Source organism: Plasmodium gonderi (assembly GCF_002157705.1).
Source record: "Plasmodium gonderi DNA, contig: Chr12, whole genome shotgun sequence".
NCBI classification, from domain to species: Eukaryota; Apicomplexa; class Aconoidasida; order Haemosporida; family Plasmodiidae; genus Plasmodium; species Plasmodium gonderi.
Window position 1 is genome coordinate 1028977 of NW_021628937.1, and position 13361 is coordinate 1042337.

Below are 13361 nucleotides of genomic sequence, written 5' to 3' on the forward strand. Positions count from 1 at the left end.
CGTTTATCACTCATTTTTTAATAGACTTCCTTATTAACAAAGAAGAAAAAAAAAAAAAAAAAAGTAAAAAAATGTAAATCTTCAACGAACCAAAAATATGATAAAATATAGTACTTGAAAATTGACATAAAAAATAGAGAAAAAAAAAAAAAAAGTGTGAGGAAAAAATGAAACAATATCGTAGTTTTTCCTAATTCCTCTTAACCAGTCTTCTTAATCTGTTGTCTATACTTCCTACCTGCGATATGGAAATACATGAGGGGTGCAAAGAGAAAAAAATAAAATACATAAATAAATATTTTATGAAAAAATGAAAATTTCGTTTTAAATGTTCATCTAAAATTGATATTTGCAAAGGATTGTCTTTTTTATGGGTGATCTTTATATCATGTTCCATTTTGACATTCCCAAATGAGTTAAAAAAAATAATAACAATAGTAGCAAAAATATGAATCATCGTAATCGTAGCAATATTAATAACGAACAAATTGGCTTCAATTTCAACGTCTCTCTACACGCAACCATATATGCTAACCTGCCGTGTACATATTAATAAACTGAGACTTGTATTTAGGGTTCCGAGGTGCTTGCTTGTAAAAAATGTACTTCTCTAAATATTTCGGAATTCCTCTAGACCTAGGTGCAGGGTTAGATAAAACCTGTTTGTGTCTTGGGTTTGCGTTACAATCGACTCCTAATGTTTTTGTATTTCGCAAAGGAAGGAAGCATATAAAATATGTTGGAGGTAGAAGAAATTATCGTTATAATTTTTTTTCAAACACATGCAGATACATATGATAAAAGAGCTTTATATGTACTGATACTGCAAATAGAAGAATATTTAATTGAGTCTTCAAATTGTTGCACACGCACATAATGAAACCCTTTTTACATACCCAACAATGGAACATGCCACTTGTGAATAACATATCGACATGAGTTACAAAGCAAGGTTAAAACTCCTACAGGTTAAAAAAAAAAAAAAAAAAATTAAATTCAAAATTAAATTCAAAATTAAATTCAAAATTAAATTCAAAATTAAAATGAAAATTAAATTTAAAATAAAAATTTAAATATAAAATTAAATATAAAATTAAATATAAAATTAAATTAAAAATTCGTGTAATAATTGGTGGCAAAATAGTAGAGCCTCGTGTAAAACAACGTTCTAAACACATGGATATATGCAAAAACAAATTCAACATATGAATTCGTCCGATATGCAAAGTGTATACCTCTATGCCACATTTTTTAAAAAATTTCATTCCTTTTCACACAATAAAGAATTCTCATTTGTTCAAAAGGAATTGAAATGAAAGTGAAAAAGTAAACTAGACATAATATAGCCAGTAGGTACATTTCAATTAAGCAGCTTTATATACATATATATGATAACCTGTTCAGGAAAAAAGAATTTTTAAATTATGTACTTGTGTGTGTGTGTGTGACATTATCAAAAGTTTTTTTTTTTTTTTTTTTTTTTTTTTTCTTTGTGTTATTTTACTAACAAATTAAGTTTTGAAGTGCCTGAAACAAATTGTAGTTCTACTTATTTGAAAGGAAAATTTACTTTCTCATGCTTTGTAACGTTAAGTAGTACCACGTTGAAAATTTTAACGTATGCTCACCCTGGTCATGGATTTTTTTTTTTTTTTTTTTTTTTTTTTTTTTTTACATATTCTTACTCGATTTTGTAATTCAACTTGCAATACCATTCGAGTAAAGCTCCATGATATAAATTTCATGTAACCCCATTGCAAAATGTAAAAGAAGGTAATACATTTTTTTTTTTTTTTTTTTTCTCCTCACATCATATAGCACAAGAAATAATTATACATATACACTACTTACATATGAATGTATATATATATGCACTTTTGGGCTCCCTATAACACCCCATTTTGTGTGCATTTATTTTTCCATTTTTTTGGCATGGAGTCCTAATACTTCAATACAAGCTGATGTATGCGAATAAATGTGACTATTATATAAGCCTAATTACAACAGACGTTAAAAAAAAAATTGCTACACAATAAAATAAACATATATATACTTTTCATAGATTTGTAAACTGTGTGTTATATAAGCATGTGAGTATATAGGTCCATCTTCCAACTCCTTTTCATTTTCTTACTAATTCGGTATTGCTTTTGATTTTTTTTTTTTTTTTTTTTTTTTTTTTTTTTTTGGGAGGGTTTCCATACGTTTGAAGTAGGTTGAAAGTGTACATTCATGTGTCAATTTTCTTTGTTCGTGTTCATATATAAAACACATTTTTTTTTTTTTTTTTTTTTTTTGTTATTACATTATCCTACAGACGTAACGATTAGAATATTTTTTAAAAAAAACCGAAAAAGAGAAACGCAAACTGTTCTGCCTAATATCCTCATTCTACCTCATCCATCAGCCCCTAATCAAATGATTGAAGATCCAGTGGATGATAATTGCAACGTATACCTGAACGCGTAAGACATTTGCTTATTGTTCATAAACACGTCACATTTTCTGAACATATGCGTATTCATGTGTGTGTGTGTGTATTTGTATGATTATCCGGGTGTGGCACAAAGAACAGAATTCATGGAAAATACACCCACAAAACATACGTAAATATTTGCACAAGCAGTGAACTAGGTGTACAAAAAAAAATTTTGTCACATATTTTCACAAAAAGGAATTATACACCTTTCCTTTATTTTCCTTTTCCCTTAATTTTTATCTTTAGAAAAAATTGGCTTAAAGAATTCGAACACACAAAAATACATGAAAATGATTTGAATGAAGTCTTAATGAACTTCTTTTGTGTTCATCGGATGTATGATGTTGCAAATGAATTCCATAAAGAAACCAGGGTTAAACGTACGTAGATGAGAGTTCTAAGGGAAATTGTACATAAAAGGTGGCCTAAGTCTGAGTGACATACGAGAGAATATAAAAACAGACCACTGCGATGATACATTCTTGGCACAAATAGAAAAACAGCATGAAAAAATGACAAAAAAAAAAAAAAAAAAATGATGATTTTATGCGCAGAAATAAAAATCGTACTACAACGTAGAATGATGATACTTAAGGTCATCCTTGAACTGATTTTTTTTTTTTTTTTTTTTTTTTTTTTTTTAATATATAATACTGTACTACACCACACTACAATGAGATATTCTTATTTAACGTACGTCATATTTCTGGTTGCGCCTTCAGTTGAGCTCATATACACAATTCTGATGATGTAGAAATATGGCACTGCATAACCAGACAAATATTAAATAAAGATATTTTCTGCAAAATGTATGTATGTATGTATGCATGTATGAATTTATTTTTCTTTTTTTTTATCATTACACTATCCTCATGCAGCTGATATGCCTATAGACACAGTAAAGATCCGATACTTAATTCAAAATGAAATTTTGAATAATAGAATTGAGGAAGCCATAGAACATATCAATAATTTAGATAAAGGCGTAAACAAATATTTCTCTCGTATTCCCCTTTTTTTATATCATTTTGTTTTCCATACTTGCCCCACCATTATTACACATTACGAGCATATTTTGATAATTCTGCTTTGTTCACGTTTTTCCATTTCCAGATTTTGAAAAAACATAAGGATATCGTTTTTTTTCTCAAGAAACAACAATTATTAAAATTAATTTTAAATGTGAGGATATAGTGAATTAACAAAAATTTATCATTTATGAATCAAACACATACAAACATACGCACAGGTGTATGTGCTATTTCCTTTTGTGCATATAGAGAATATACATTTTTCCTCTTCATTTCAGAATAATATTAAGGAGGCAATAACATATTCACAACAGGAATTAGCTCCTTATGTGAAAGAAAAGGTTTGTTCATCCGCACCTATAGAGAGATACTGTACATGTGTACGTAGACACGTGCGTGAGGAAAGCACACTACACTTATTCTTCCCGTGCTTATTTCTCTACACGCTATTATTATTATTTAATGCACGTTTCATTTTATTTCATGCATGCTTCATTTTATTTCATTTTTCCTTTCCTAACTTGCTCACATTCCGCCATTAGGTCATTTGCCCTATGTGATATAATTTGACCATTTTGGTTTCCCTAACTTTTTATAATCAGTTTTTCTGCTTTTTTAACACTTTAACATTTTTTTTTTTTTTTTTCGTTTTACACGACCAACACCCACAACGTAGCCATCCCTTATTAGCGAGATCGATGATGTTATGATGCTTATGGCATACCAGGATTTTAATGTATTTTTCTACTTTTATTTCTTTTTCATTTTCCTCGTTATTCCCTTTTTTTTATTTTCTCCTCCTGTCCAACTCTCTTCTCTTCTGAGAGCTGTCATTCTCTCACTTTTTATTTCCATATAATTATGTGTGTATGTATTATCCCCACCCACACCTAACCTGACACATTCTCTTTGAATAATTTGTAGAGTGAGGAAGCCAAAAAGTTAATACAAAAAATAGAGAAAAAAAAAACCACATTAAAAAGGATCGATGATATCATTTTGAGTTATTACAACGTTGACAGTGGTAAGCAAAAGGGAGTTTCAAAAAAAAAAAAAAAAAAAAAAAAAAAAAAAAAGAATAACCAAACTGTAGCGAATTAGGCTACGAACTGATTAATGAATATGACCAAACTGAAAGGAGGTTATATATAATTATCTTCTACATTTATTACTTCATGCATTTTTCTGCACACAGAGAGTACGTTGGAATATATTGTGAAGAATATCTTCTTCACGCAGAATGTACTGAGCTCAAAGGTAGGAAAATCAAGTGATCTTCTCATATACACATATACCTATGCAGTTGTTCCATATGTTAATTGTACCCATCCATGTGTGAGATTTGTTTGATACCCCTTTTTTTTTTTTTTTTTTTTTTATTTTATTTTTTCCCCTCACTCATCCCATACTATAGTATCCCTGCAGTATACCCAAATTGAAAAACTTGAAGACAGGGTATATTGAATATTATGAAAAATACAAAAAAAAAGAAAAAAAAAAGTCAGGAAAAAAAAGTAGAAGCAAAAATAAATTAAAGGAGAAAAATTTTGATGACAAAACTGGTGAAGGAGCAGCAAAGGATTTAGACGTGACCAATGATGATGAATGTCGTTCAGTTTAAAGTAGCAACTTTTTTTTTTTTTTTTTTTTTTTTTGTTAAATTAATGTGTGCATAGAGTTACATATGTGCGTTTGCACATGCTTATATGCTTACGTAATTTGTGCTTTTAGTAAAAATTGTAGGCACTACTTATTTCTTATATATTTGTAGAGTTAAACGAATTTTTCAGGGGTAACACCTTCTCCACTCAAACATACTCCATGCACCGTGTCCACTATGTATATGTGTTTGTTTTTATGCCATTCTTAAAATGCACAGATTCCTCTACACCAAGGCCTATGCTTTTTCTGGTGAACGATTGAACTGGCAATGCATTTAGCACAATTGCAGATATTTCTGTCTACACACTTTTTTTTGCATGTATGACAAAACAGCACATTTAATCCTTATTATTTTTACGTCCATTTTTACGTCCATTTTTACGTCCATTTTTGCCTTCATTTTTGCCTTCATTTTTGCCTTCATTTTTGCCTTCATTTTTGCCTTCATTTTTACGTCCATTTTTACTTCTTTTTTTTTTTTTTTATTTTCTCTCAATTTTTTGGAGTTTTTTTCCCCCATGGGGCATGCTGCGCCCCTATCACACACGAGAAAATATGTATGGAGGGGGGGGGGGGTGCAGGTTAAAAAATAATGCGAATTTTCCAAACCAGAAATGAGATACTTGTTTCGTAAAAAAATAAATTCAGAAGGAATAATTTATAAAGTTATATATGTAATAAAAGAGAGTAAAGGTTAACATTGATGTTGTTAGGAAAAAGAGTGCATAGAAAATTAAAAGAAAAAAAAAAATTTCATCAAAACTAAAGTATGAAAATACAAAGGAGATATTTTTATACAATGTTTTGTATTTTAAATATATTCTCTTACTTAAGGTAAAATTGAGGTATATATTTAACCAAAAAGTGAATGTATTGAATATATGCAAGCAATAGAGCAAATTTATATACGTAGTTATGTAGAAGATGATTTTTTTAAGTTTTTTATTTCGTGCCTTAAGAAAGTAAATATAACATAAAAGCACAGTTGTTATTATAATGGTAAAAGTGTTAATAACTACATTATATATTTGATTTAATTGAATTTCAATTATATAATGAAAAAGGAAAAATATATAATAAAGGACAAATAAAAAATTTACAAAAAACTTGATTTTGTCTTTTTTATTTAACATTTTTTTGTTGACTTTTTGATCATCATTTTTTATTTTTTTTTTTCTTGAGTTGTAATTATTTTCATTCATTCCAAATTTGTTTTCTAAAAACGATTTATCATCAAAATGTGTATTTTCAGAATCGCTGTAAATCTTTTGGTTAATTTCTATGCTAACTTTTTTTCTTATTTTATACTCGTTTACGGAGCGTTCCCTCACCTGATTATTGTTGCTGTTGTTACAACTTCTATTGTAGTTGCTTCCATTCTGCTTGCTCGAGACAGGGTTGGGATAAGAGTTTGGGTTTAGATTATTGCTGACATTATTGGCAGTGTGATTGCCAAGGTGATTGCTTGCATGATCGCTAGAATAACCGTTTTCATGGTTGGTAGCGTGAGTACTATCATTGTTGGCTTTTTTAGTTCCACCCTTGTCGTCCTTCTTTTTACCCTTTATGGTATATTCTGGAATTCCAGTGGGTAAGTTATTATGCGGATGTGTAAAGGTATCTTTTCTTCCTTCACTTGAAGGGAGGTTGTTTCCCTTTTTAGGTTTTTTTTCATACACTTTTTTTTCCCTTTTCAATGCATTTTTTTCCTTTGTTTCCACCTTGCTGTCCTGAGCTATTTCCTTTTCATTTTTTCTCTTGTGTAAATTGCTGTTTTTATACTTTTCAAAAACCTTGTCATAGTCTCCATATAATTTATCCATTTAACGTTTTCCAGCTGAAGTTTTTTTTTTTTTTTTTTTTTCTTCCTTTTCCACTTTATGTATTATTCGTAATTATTCGTGTTATTTGTTCTAAGTTTGTAGTAGTGGAGCTTATAAGGCACTTGTTGAGTTCAGCACTGATCAGTTAAATAACATCTCACCAAACTTTGCAGCGTTGCTTGACGTTTTGTGAAGACCTTGCAATGGTTATTGTCTGTCTTTGTCTATCTTATCTTACGGATCTACCACGATTTCCCCTTTTTTCATTTCAATAAGTTTGAAATAAAATTTATTAACACAGAAACAACTAAAGAAATGTTTTTGCACTAAAATAAAATTAACATATATACTTTCGTGCAAAAAAAAAAAAAAAAAAAAAAAAAAAAAAAAAAAAAAAAAAAAAAAAAAAAAAAAAAAAAAAAAATTTTAATAAAAAAAAAAAAAAAAAAAAAAAAAAAAAAAAAAAAAAAAAAAAAAAAGGAATGAAATAATTGGTGCTTTCTTCCTTCGTTCAAACTTTTTTTTTTATAAGTTCCGTTAACGCTTTAAGAATAAAACGTCATTGGAATAATAAACAAAAAAGGTATATTTTTATAAAGAAAGGGAAAATAAAATTACACAAAAGTAACTAAAAAATGATCCCTAAAATGTAACTACTATAAAATGTGACAATTTTAACTAATTGTGTATACATGATTTTAAGGAAAAATCAGAGAAATATATGTTTGCTTCATTTATAAAACTTGTCTTTTTTTTCTTCTTTTTTTTTTTTCCTTTATTTTTTCCTTTTTTTTTTCCTTTTTTTTTTTTTTTTTTTTTTTCTTCATTCTCCTCAGTCCGTATCTTCGCTTATTTGCGGAATACAGACACCCTACAATGAAAAAAAAAAAAAAAAAAAAAAATTCCAATGTAGATAAACTAAATATGCATGATTCGCATAGACATGCTTAGATGTACATTTAATTAAATATATGGGTAGGTGCATGTAAAAGAGAATTTAAAAGTGAATAAATGTGTATTATTTTTGGACGGAGAGAAAAAAAAAAAAAAAAAAGAAATTAAATAAGCTGAGAATTTAAATTAACTGAATTGTTAATTTGTTTCACCTTTTTTTTTTTTTTTTTTTTCCCACAAATAACATGTCCATCATTTTATTCACTTATTTTTATTTTTCTTACCCCTGCCTTTGACTTCCACAAATTTTTCCTCACTTGCTGTAAATCTACTTTGTGTTGAGACTTATTTGGATTTTGTTCTCTAACAGGGATATTTTGGTCATCAGATGTACTTTCATATCTAATGAATTCAAATTTATAAAACAAAAAAATATGAACATAATAAGATATAATATGTAGAAAAGCACTATAAAAAGTCCATTAAGGAACAAATGAATTAACACTGTTATAGATTAAAAAGTGTACACTCACTATGTGTGTATATTTTACCTGTCGTGTTTCCATCTGCCATTTGAGTCCGATACTTCATCATTCATTTTCCTGCCTCAAAAGGTTAAGAGGTGTAAAAAAAAAAAAAAAAAAAAAAAAAAAAAGTATGCGTCGTGGGGTTCTTACATTTTTGGAAAACTGTTTTATATTATTTGGTACTTTTCTTTTTTTTTTTTTTTTTTTTTCTATTTTGGAGAGTTGGTGGAGAGACAGTTAACTCATATTTGGTGTTACCTGTTTCTATGTCTTTTCCTTTTTTCGTAAGCCATCAATAGTGGATTGAACGGATCCTCAGGTATTGGGTCATCGTGTGATCTACGAATGGATGAAGCATACATATGATGGTAATAAATTATTATGGCCTATTGGATTTCGTCATATTAGGTGTCGTTAAGCCATGCTAGTTGTTGCCTAGTCATGTTATGCGTCGTTGCACCTTATTACGATTGATTTTGCGGTATAAAACCCATGTAGGAACTAATCAGGAAAAATATTTTTTACACGAAAAAATAACACTTTTTTTTTTTTTTTTTTTTTTTTTTTTTAATACAAGTTGACCATTAAGACATTTTTTATTACTTACCGCTTACTCCTAGATCTTGATCTTTTATGTTTTTTTTTTCTGTCTGTGTCTTTACGCTTCCTAGACCTTACGTCACTATTGTGGCTTGAACTGGAAGCCCCCTTATATTTCTTTCTTTTTTCTTCATTAGATCTATAAGCATGGGTAGACTCTTTATTCTTCCTCTTTTTCCTGTCCTCTACATCATCATTATTTCTTTTGTCTTCCTCCAGAGAGTTCCTTTTGTGATCTCTTTTTTCGTTCTTCCTTTCATGTTGCTTTTCTTGCTTCCTTTCATGGTGTTTTTCATGTTCCCTTTCGTGTTCCCTTTCTCGTTCCCTTTCTCGTTCCCTTTCTCGTTCCCTGGCTCGCTCCCTCTTATGTCCGTTTAGGTTGTCCTTCTCGAGTTCTTTCCTTTCAACCCTTTGTTCATTCCTATTCCCATATGTTTTAATTTCGTTTATTGTTTCACTGCTTCCCTTATTTTTCTGTTTTTTTTGTCCTTCGCTCCCAGTTCTACTTCTTGTCCTGCTTCTCGTTTTGCTTCTCCTTTTTCTCTTCCTTTCCCGTTCCTTTTCCCGTTCCTTTTCCCGTTTCTTTTGCTTTTTTTCCTTTTTAATTTTTCTCACTACGTTATTATACAAATCGGAGTCAATTCCAGTACTGTTGCTCACAGTTGAAATGGAAATATCACTTAACGAATCTGCATGGATGATCTTTTCGTCATCCTTCTTTATCTCCCTCTCTTTTTCTCCCTCTCTCTCCTTCTCTTTGTTTCTCTTTATTGCCTTTTCATTTTCTCTATTTATTGCCTCTTTTTTATATACAGCAAAGGGGTTATTTGCTGTACTGTTTTCTTTCATTTTTTTTTATTACACACTTTTCTGCGTATTTTTTTGTACATGCTTATATATTTATACACATTTTATGGATAGAACAAAAAAGAGTGTACTCGACGATACGAAATAGTTCATACATTGCATTTTTCTCCTGTTTTTTTTTTTTTTTTTTCTTATTTATGTTACTTATTTCTTTCTCCTTATTATTTTTATTCCTTTTTTTTAAATACCTCAGCTAGACATTACAATTTTTTTTTTTACTAAATGTTCAACATTCACTTTCACATTTACACGTGTTTTTTAAATATCACATTTTTTCTCGACGTGTTGGAATGTCCGTGCAGATATATATATTTATATTCCCTTTTTTGAGTTAACTATGCGATTTTTCTATACATTTTTTTTTTTTTTTTATTCATTTGTTTTTCCTGTGACCAAACCATGTATTTAATTATTCCTTAGTATTTGTGGTAACTATCAAAAATAAAAAAAAAAAAAAAAAAAAAAATACAAAAAAATAAATGGAGGAACGGGTAAAACATGAAATATAAGTAAATTCACTGCGAATTGTTCGATTTTTTTTCAAAAAAAGGGGAATAATTGGATAGTGGGGAGTTCGTTCTAGCTCTCTTTCTCCATGCACCTTTTTATTTTTATTCTTCTTTTACTCTATATTTTATTATTTTATTTTTTTTTTTTTTTTTTTCCCCATTTACGTGACTTTATGCATCTTCATTTCTTTCGTTCTTTACTTTGTTTACGTTACTTTTCGTTTTGCTTCATTATATTCTTATATATTTTTTATTTTTTGTATCGAAATTAATTCCGATTTGTTTTTCCCTGTTTTTCTTTCACCCCGTCATATACCCCTCCCCACTTGGGGTTTTGATAAGAGTACAAGAAGTTTTAAAAATTAGTTGACACAAAAAAAGGAAGGATTAAATGGAAAACAGCAGAAAATAGCAAAAAGAAAAAAAAAAAAAAAAGAAAAGGTCCAAACGAAACCAAAAATATATAAACTTCAAAAAGAAGAAAAAAGTAATCTATATATAAGTACTTATACATTCATTTATTTACACACTCACATTTTCATATATCATATATATAAATATGTGAAACAAGGAGAAAATCCTTACTCCATGTACGAAATTGGAGTAGATTAACAGGGCCCACAAATCATATACACATGCGATATGATAGATATTTTTACATGCGTTTCATTTGTCACACCTACCATGTACAATGTTTGTATTCAAGGAGCGCATACACTAATACATACCTAAGCATGAAAAATATAACTTAATGAAAAATCATATAAAAAATGTGTACTTATTTATATGCTAGGTGTACTTGAAAATTAAAAAAAAAAAAAAAAAAAAAGAGGGAAAAGGGGAAAACGCTATACTTATCAAAATCATGCAAAAGTGTAGACTTACTAAATAAGTACCATGGACATGTGATCTATATGAGATTTTGTTAAAGTTTTTTTGCAAATTCCTGTAATTGGTACTTTATAGTATCCATATTTTTTAACAGGGATTCAAATTCGGATTTGTTAAAGGAAAGAACATTCTTGTTTTTGCAACATATACATAAATTAGGTTCCATTCCTTTAACTCCTTTTATTCGGTTGAATACAAACATACTCCGTCCATATAAGCCAAGCTGTGATATGTGTAGTGTCCCGTTATGGTAAGGACAAGGGGTTGAGAAAAAAAAATTGGTGCATACATTGGTGTAAAAATTGGTGCACATATTGGTGCATACATGGAAGCAAAAATGAGACGTAAAAGCATTGAACCAATGTTGAGTTCCAGACTAGCATGCAAAAAGTTAATTCGACTATCTTTCACCCGTTGTTAAATTTGATGAAATATTTCGTTCACCAATATCGAGCTGATAACTCATAAATATGAGGCAGGATCAGATGACGCGAGACCACATATTTATGGACACAAAATAGAATAAGTGAAAATTAAAGAAATAATATAAATTTTCCAAAGTGTTCGAAATTCAATATATTATATATGCATTTTTTCCTTCGCTTATACCCGGACTCTCTTTTTAATCTTCTATTCTTTCGTTGGAAAAAATGTTTACAAGTGCATTTTTTAGATCATCTTACCTTTTCGTCTTGCGTAATTTTAATCCTGTTTATCGGGGGCCATCCTGTGTAGAAATTGTATGCTTTTCCTTTTGTTTCACTTTGAACTATTTCTCTAAACCTCTTTAATGAACATTTAAGGCTAGATTTCTTTTTTATATTTTTTAGTGCTTCATAATTATCATACACATCTATTAACGTTCCTTTTCCCACAACTGGAAGTGATGTGTCCCCATAAATTTGTGTGCTTGCTGTTGTGAAGAATTTCTTTTTGGCAAATCCTAATAACCGAAACCGAAACAAGTAAAGTGAAAAATGAAAAAGTGAACTAATCCTAATTAATAACAATTGTGTATTTTTCCCACTGTGCAAAACGTCTACATGAACGGGGAAGGCAAAATGAAAAAAAAAAATATGTGTGAAGTGTTTTTCTTCTTTTACTTCTTTTTCAAATTACTCATAGCTTTCGATCTCATGAAATGATCACGGAACATTTTGGTTATAACCTACAAAATCACTTGTATTTGCAAGTAGAAGCATGGGCAGAAGCAGGGGAAGAAGCAGGAGCAAAAGAAGGAGCAGAAGTTCCTTTTTTTTTTTTTTTTTTTTCTCGTATGAATATGCGGATTCATAAATGTGGAATTCATAAATTTCGAGGACATACTTTCAACTTCGCAAACCTCGAATACATAAACCTGCAAAATTATGTAAACGATTTACATTTCTACGCTTCCATTATTTTTGCCTGCTTCTCAACACAAGCGTGAAGGAAACATAAGTCATATTATTTGATGAATTAAAATAAAGAAAAAATGAAATAAAACTAAAAAAAATTAAGTAATAAAGCTGGAGATTCATTACTGATTTTCTACAATTTAAATTTATCCCGTAAAAAAATTAATACACTCTTCTCGACCATTTTCTGCTTTTTTTTCTTTGTTCTCCAACTGAAAAAGTTATTTGCAAAATGTAATACCACCATTTTGATTAGCTTATTTTGGTGTGCTTATTTTGATTAGCTTATTTTGGTGTGCTTTTTTTGATGTGCTTATTTTGATTAGCTTATTTTGGTGTGCTTTTTTTGATGTTCTTTTTTTGATGTGCTTTTTTTGATGTGCTTTTTTTGATGTTCTTTTTTTGATGTGCTTTTTTTGATGTGCTTTTTTTGATGTTCTTTTTTTGATGTGCTTATTTTGGTGTGCTTTTTTTGATGTGCTTATTTTGGTGTGCTTATTTTGGTGTGCTTATTTTGGTGTGCTTTTTTTGATGTGTTTTTTTTTTTTCTTTTTCATGTCGAAAAGTTACACTTCCACAATTTTATGTTCCATTTTTAATTTTTTTAAAATGCTAACAGAAAAAAAAAAAAAAATTTGGGGGGTACAAAGATTATACCTTTCTCTGGTTGCAAAATAAAAA

At 29.2% G+C, this 13361-nt stretch overlaps 5 protein-coding genes across 5 annotated transcripts; 1 reads left to right on the forward strand and 4 right to left on the reverse strand.

Annotated features, from left to right (window-relative positions):
- Positions 1-200: 200 nt before the first annotated feature.
- Positions 201-1248, reverse strand: PGO_121990 (hypothetical protein, conserved; the record flags this gene model as incomplete). The annotated part of the gene is made up of 4 exons (XM_028688990.1): positions 201-238; positions 536-694; positions 897-962; positions 1236-1248. 4 exons carry the CDS (start codon positions 1246-1248, stop codon positions 201-203), a joined length of 276 nt encoding a protein of 91 aa, XP_028544791.1.
- A 1170-nt stretch (positions 1249-2418) lies between these two features.
- PGO_122000 (RanBPM and CLTH-like protein) lies at positions 2419-5131 on the forward strand (the record flags this gene model as incomplete). Its single annotated transcript, XM_028688991.1, has 9 exons — positions 2419-2465; positions 2726-2859; positions 3358-3464; positions 3593-3661; positions 3789-3851; positions 4187-4246; positions 4435-4534; positions 4706-4767; positions 4925-5131. 9 exons carry the CDS (start codon positions 2419-2421, stop codon positions 5129-5131), a joined length of 849 nt encoding a protein of 282 aa, XP_028544792.1.
- Positions 5132-5816: 685 nt separating this feature from the next.
- On the reverse strand, positions 5817-6995 carry PGO_122010 (hypothetical protein, conserved; the record flags this gene model as incomplete). Its single annotated transcript, XM_028688992.1, has 1 exon — positions 5817-6995. The coding sequence occupies one exon, from the start codon at positions 6993-6995 to the stop codon at positions 5817-5819; it is 1179 nt and encodes a 392-aa protein (XP_028544793.1).
- Positions 6996-7827: 832 nt separating this feature from the next.
- On the reverse strand, positions 7828-9865 carry PGO_122020 (hypothetical protein; the record flags this gene model as incomplete). The annotated part of the gene is made up of 5 exons (XM_028688993.1): positions 7828-7866; positions 8174-8291; positions 8441-8491; positions 8675-8755; positions 9024-9865. 5 exons carry the CDS (start codon positions 9863-9865, stop codon positions 7828-7830), a joined length of 1131 nt encoding a protein of 376 aa, XP_028544794.1.
- Positions 9866-11317: 1452 nt separating this feature from the next.
- Positions 11318-12439, reverse strand: PGO_122030 (conserved Plasmodium protein, unknown function; the record flags this gene model as incomplete). Its single annotated transcript, XM_028688994.1, has 3 exons — positions 11318-11506; positions 11967-12226; positions 12403-12439. The coding sequence occupies 3 exons, from the start codon at positions 12437-12439 to the stop codon at positions 11318-11320; spliced, it is 486 nt and encodes a 161-aa protein (XP_028544795.1).
- Positions 12440-13361: the final 922 nt, after the last annotated feature.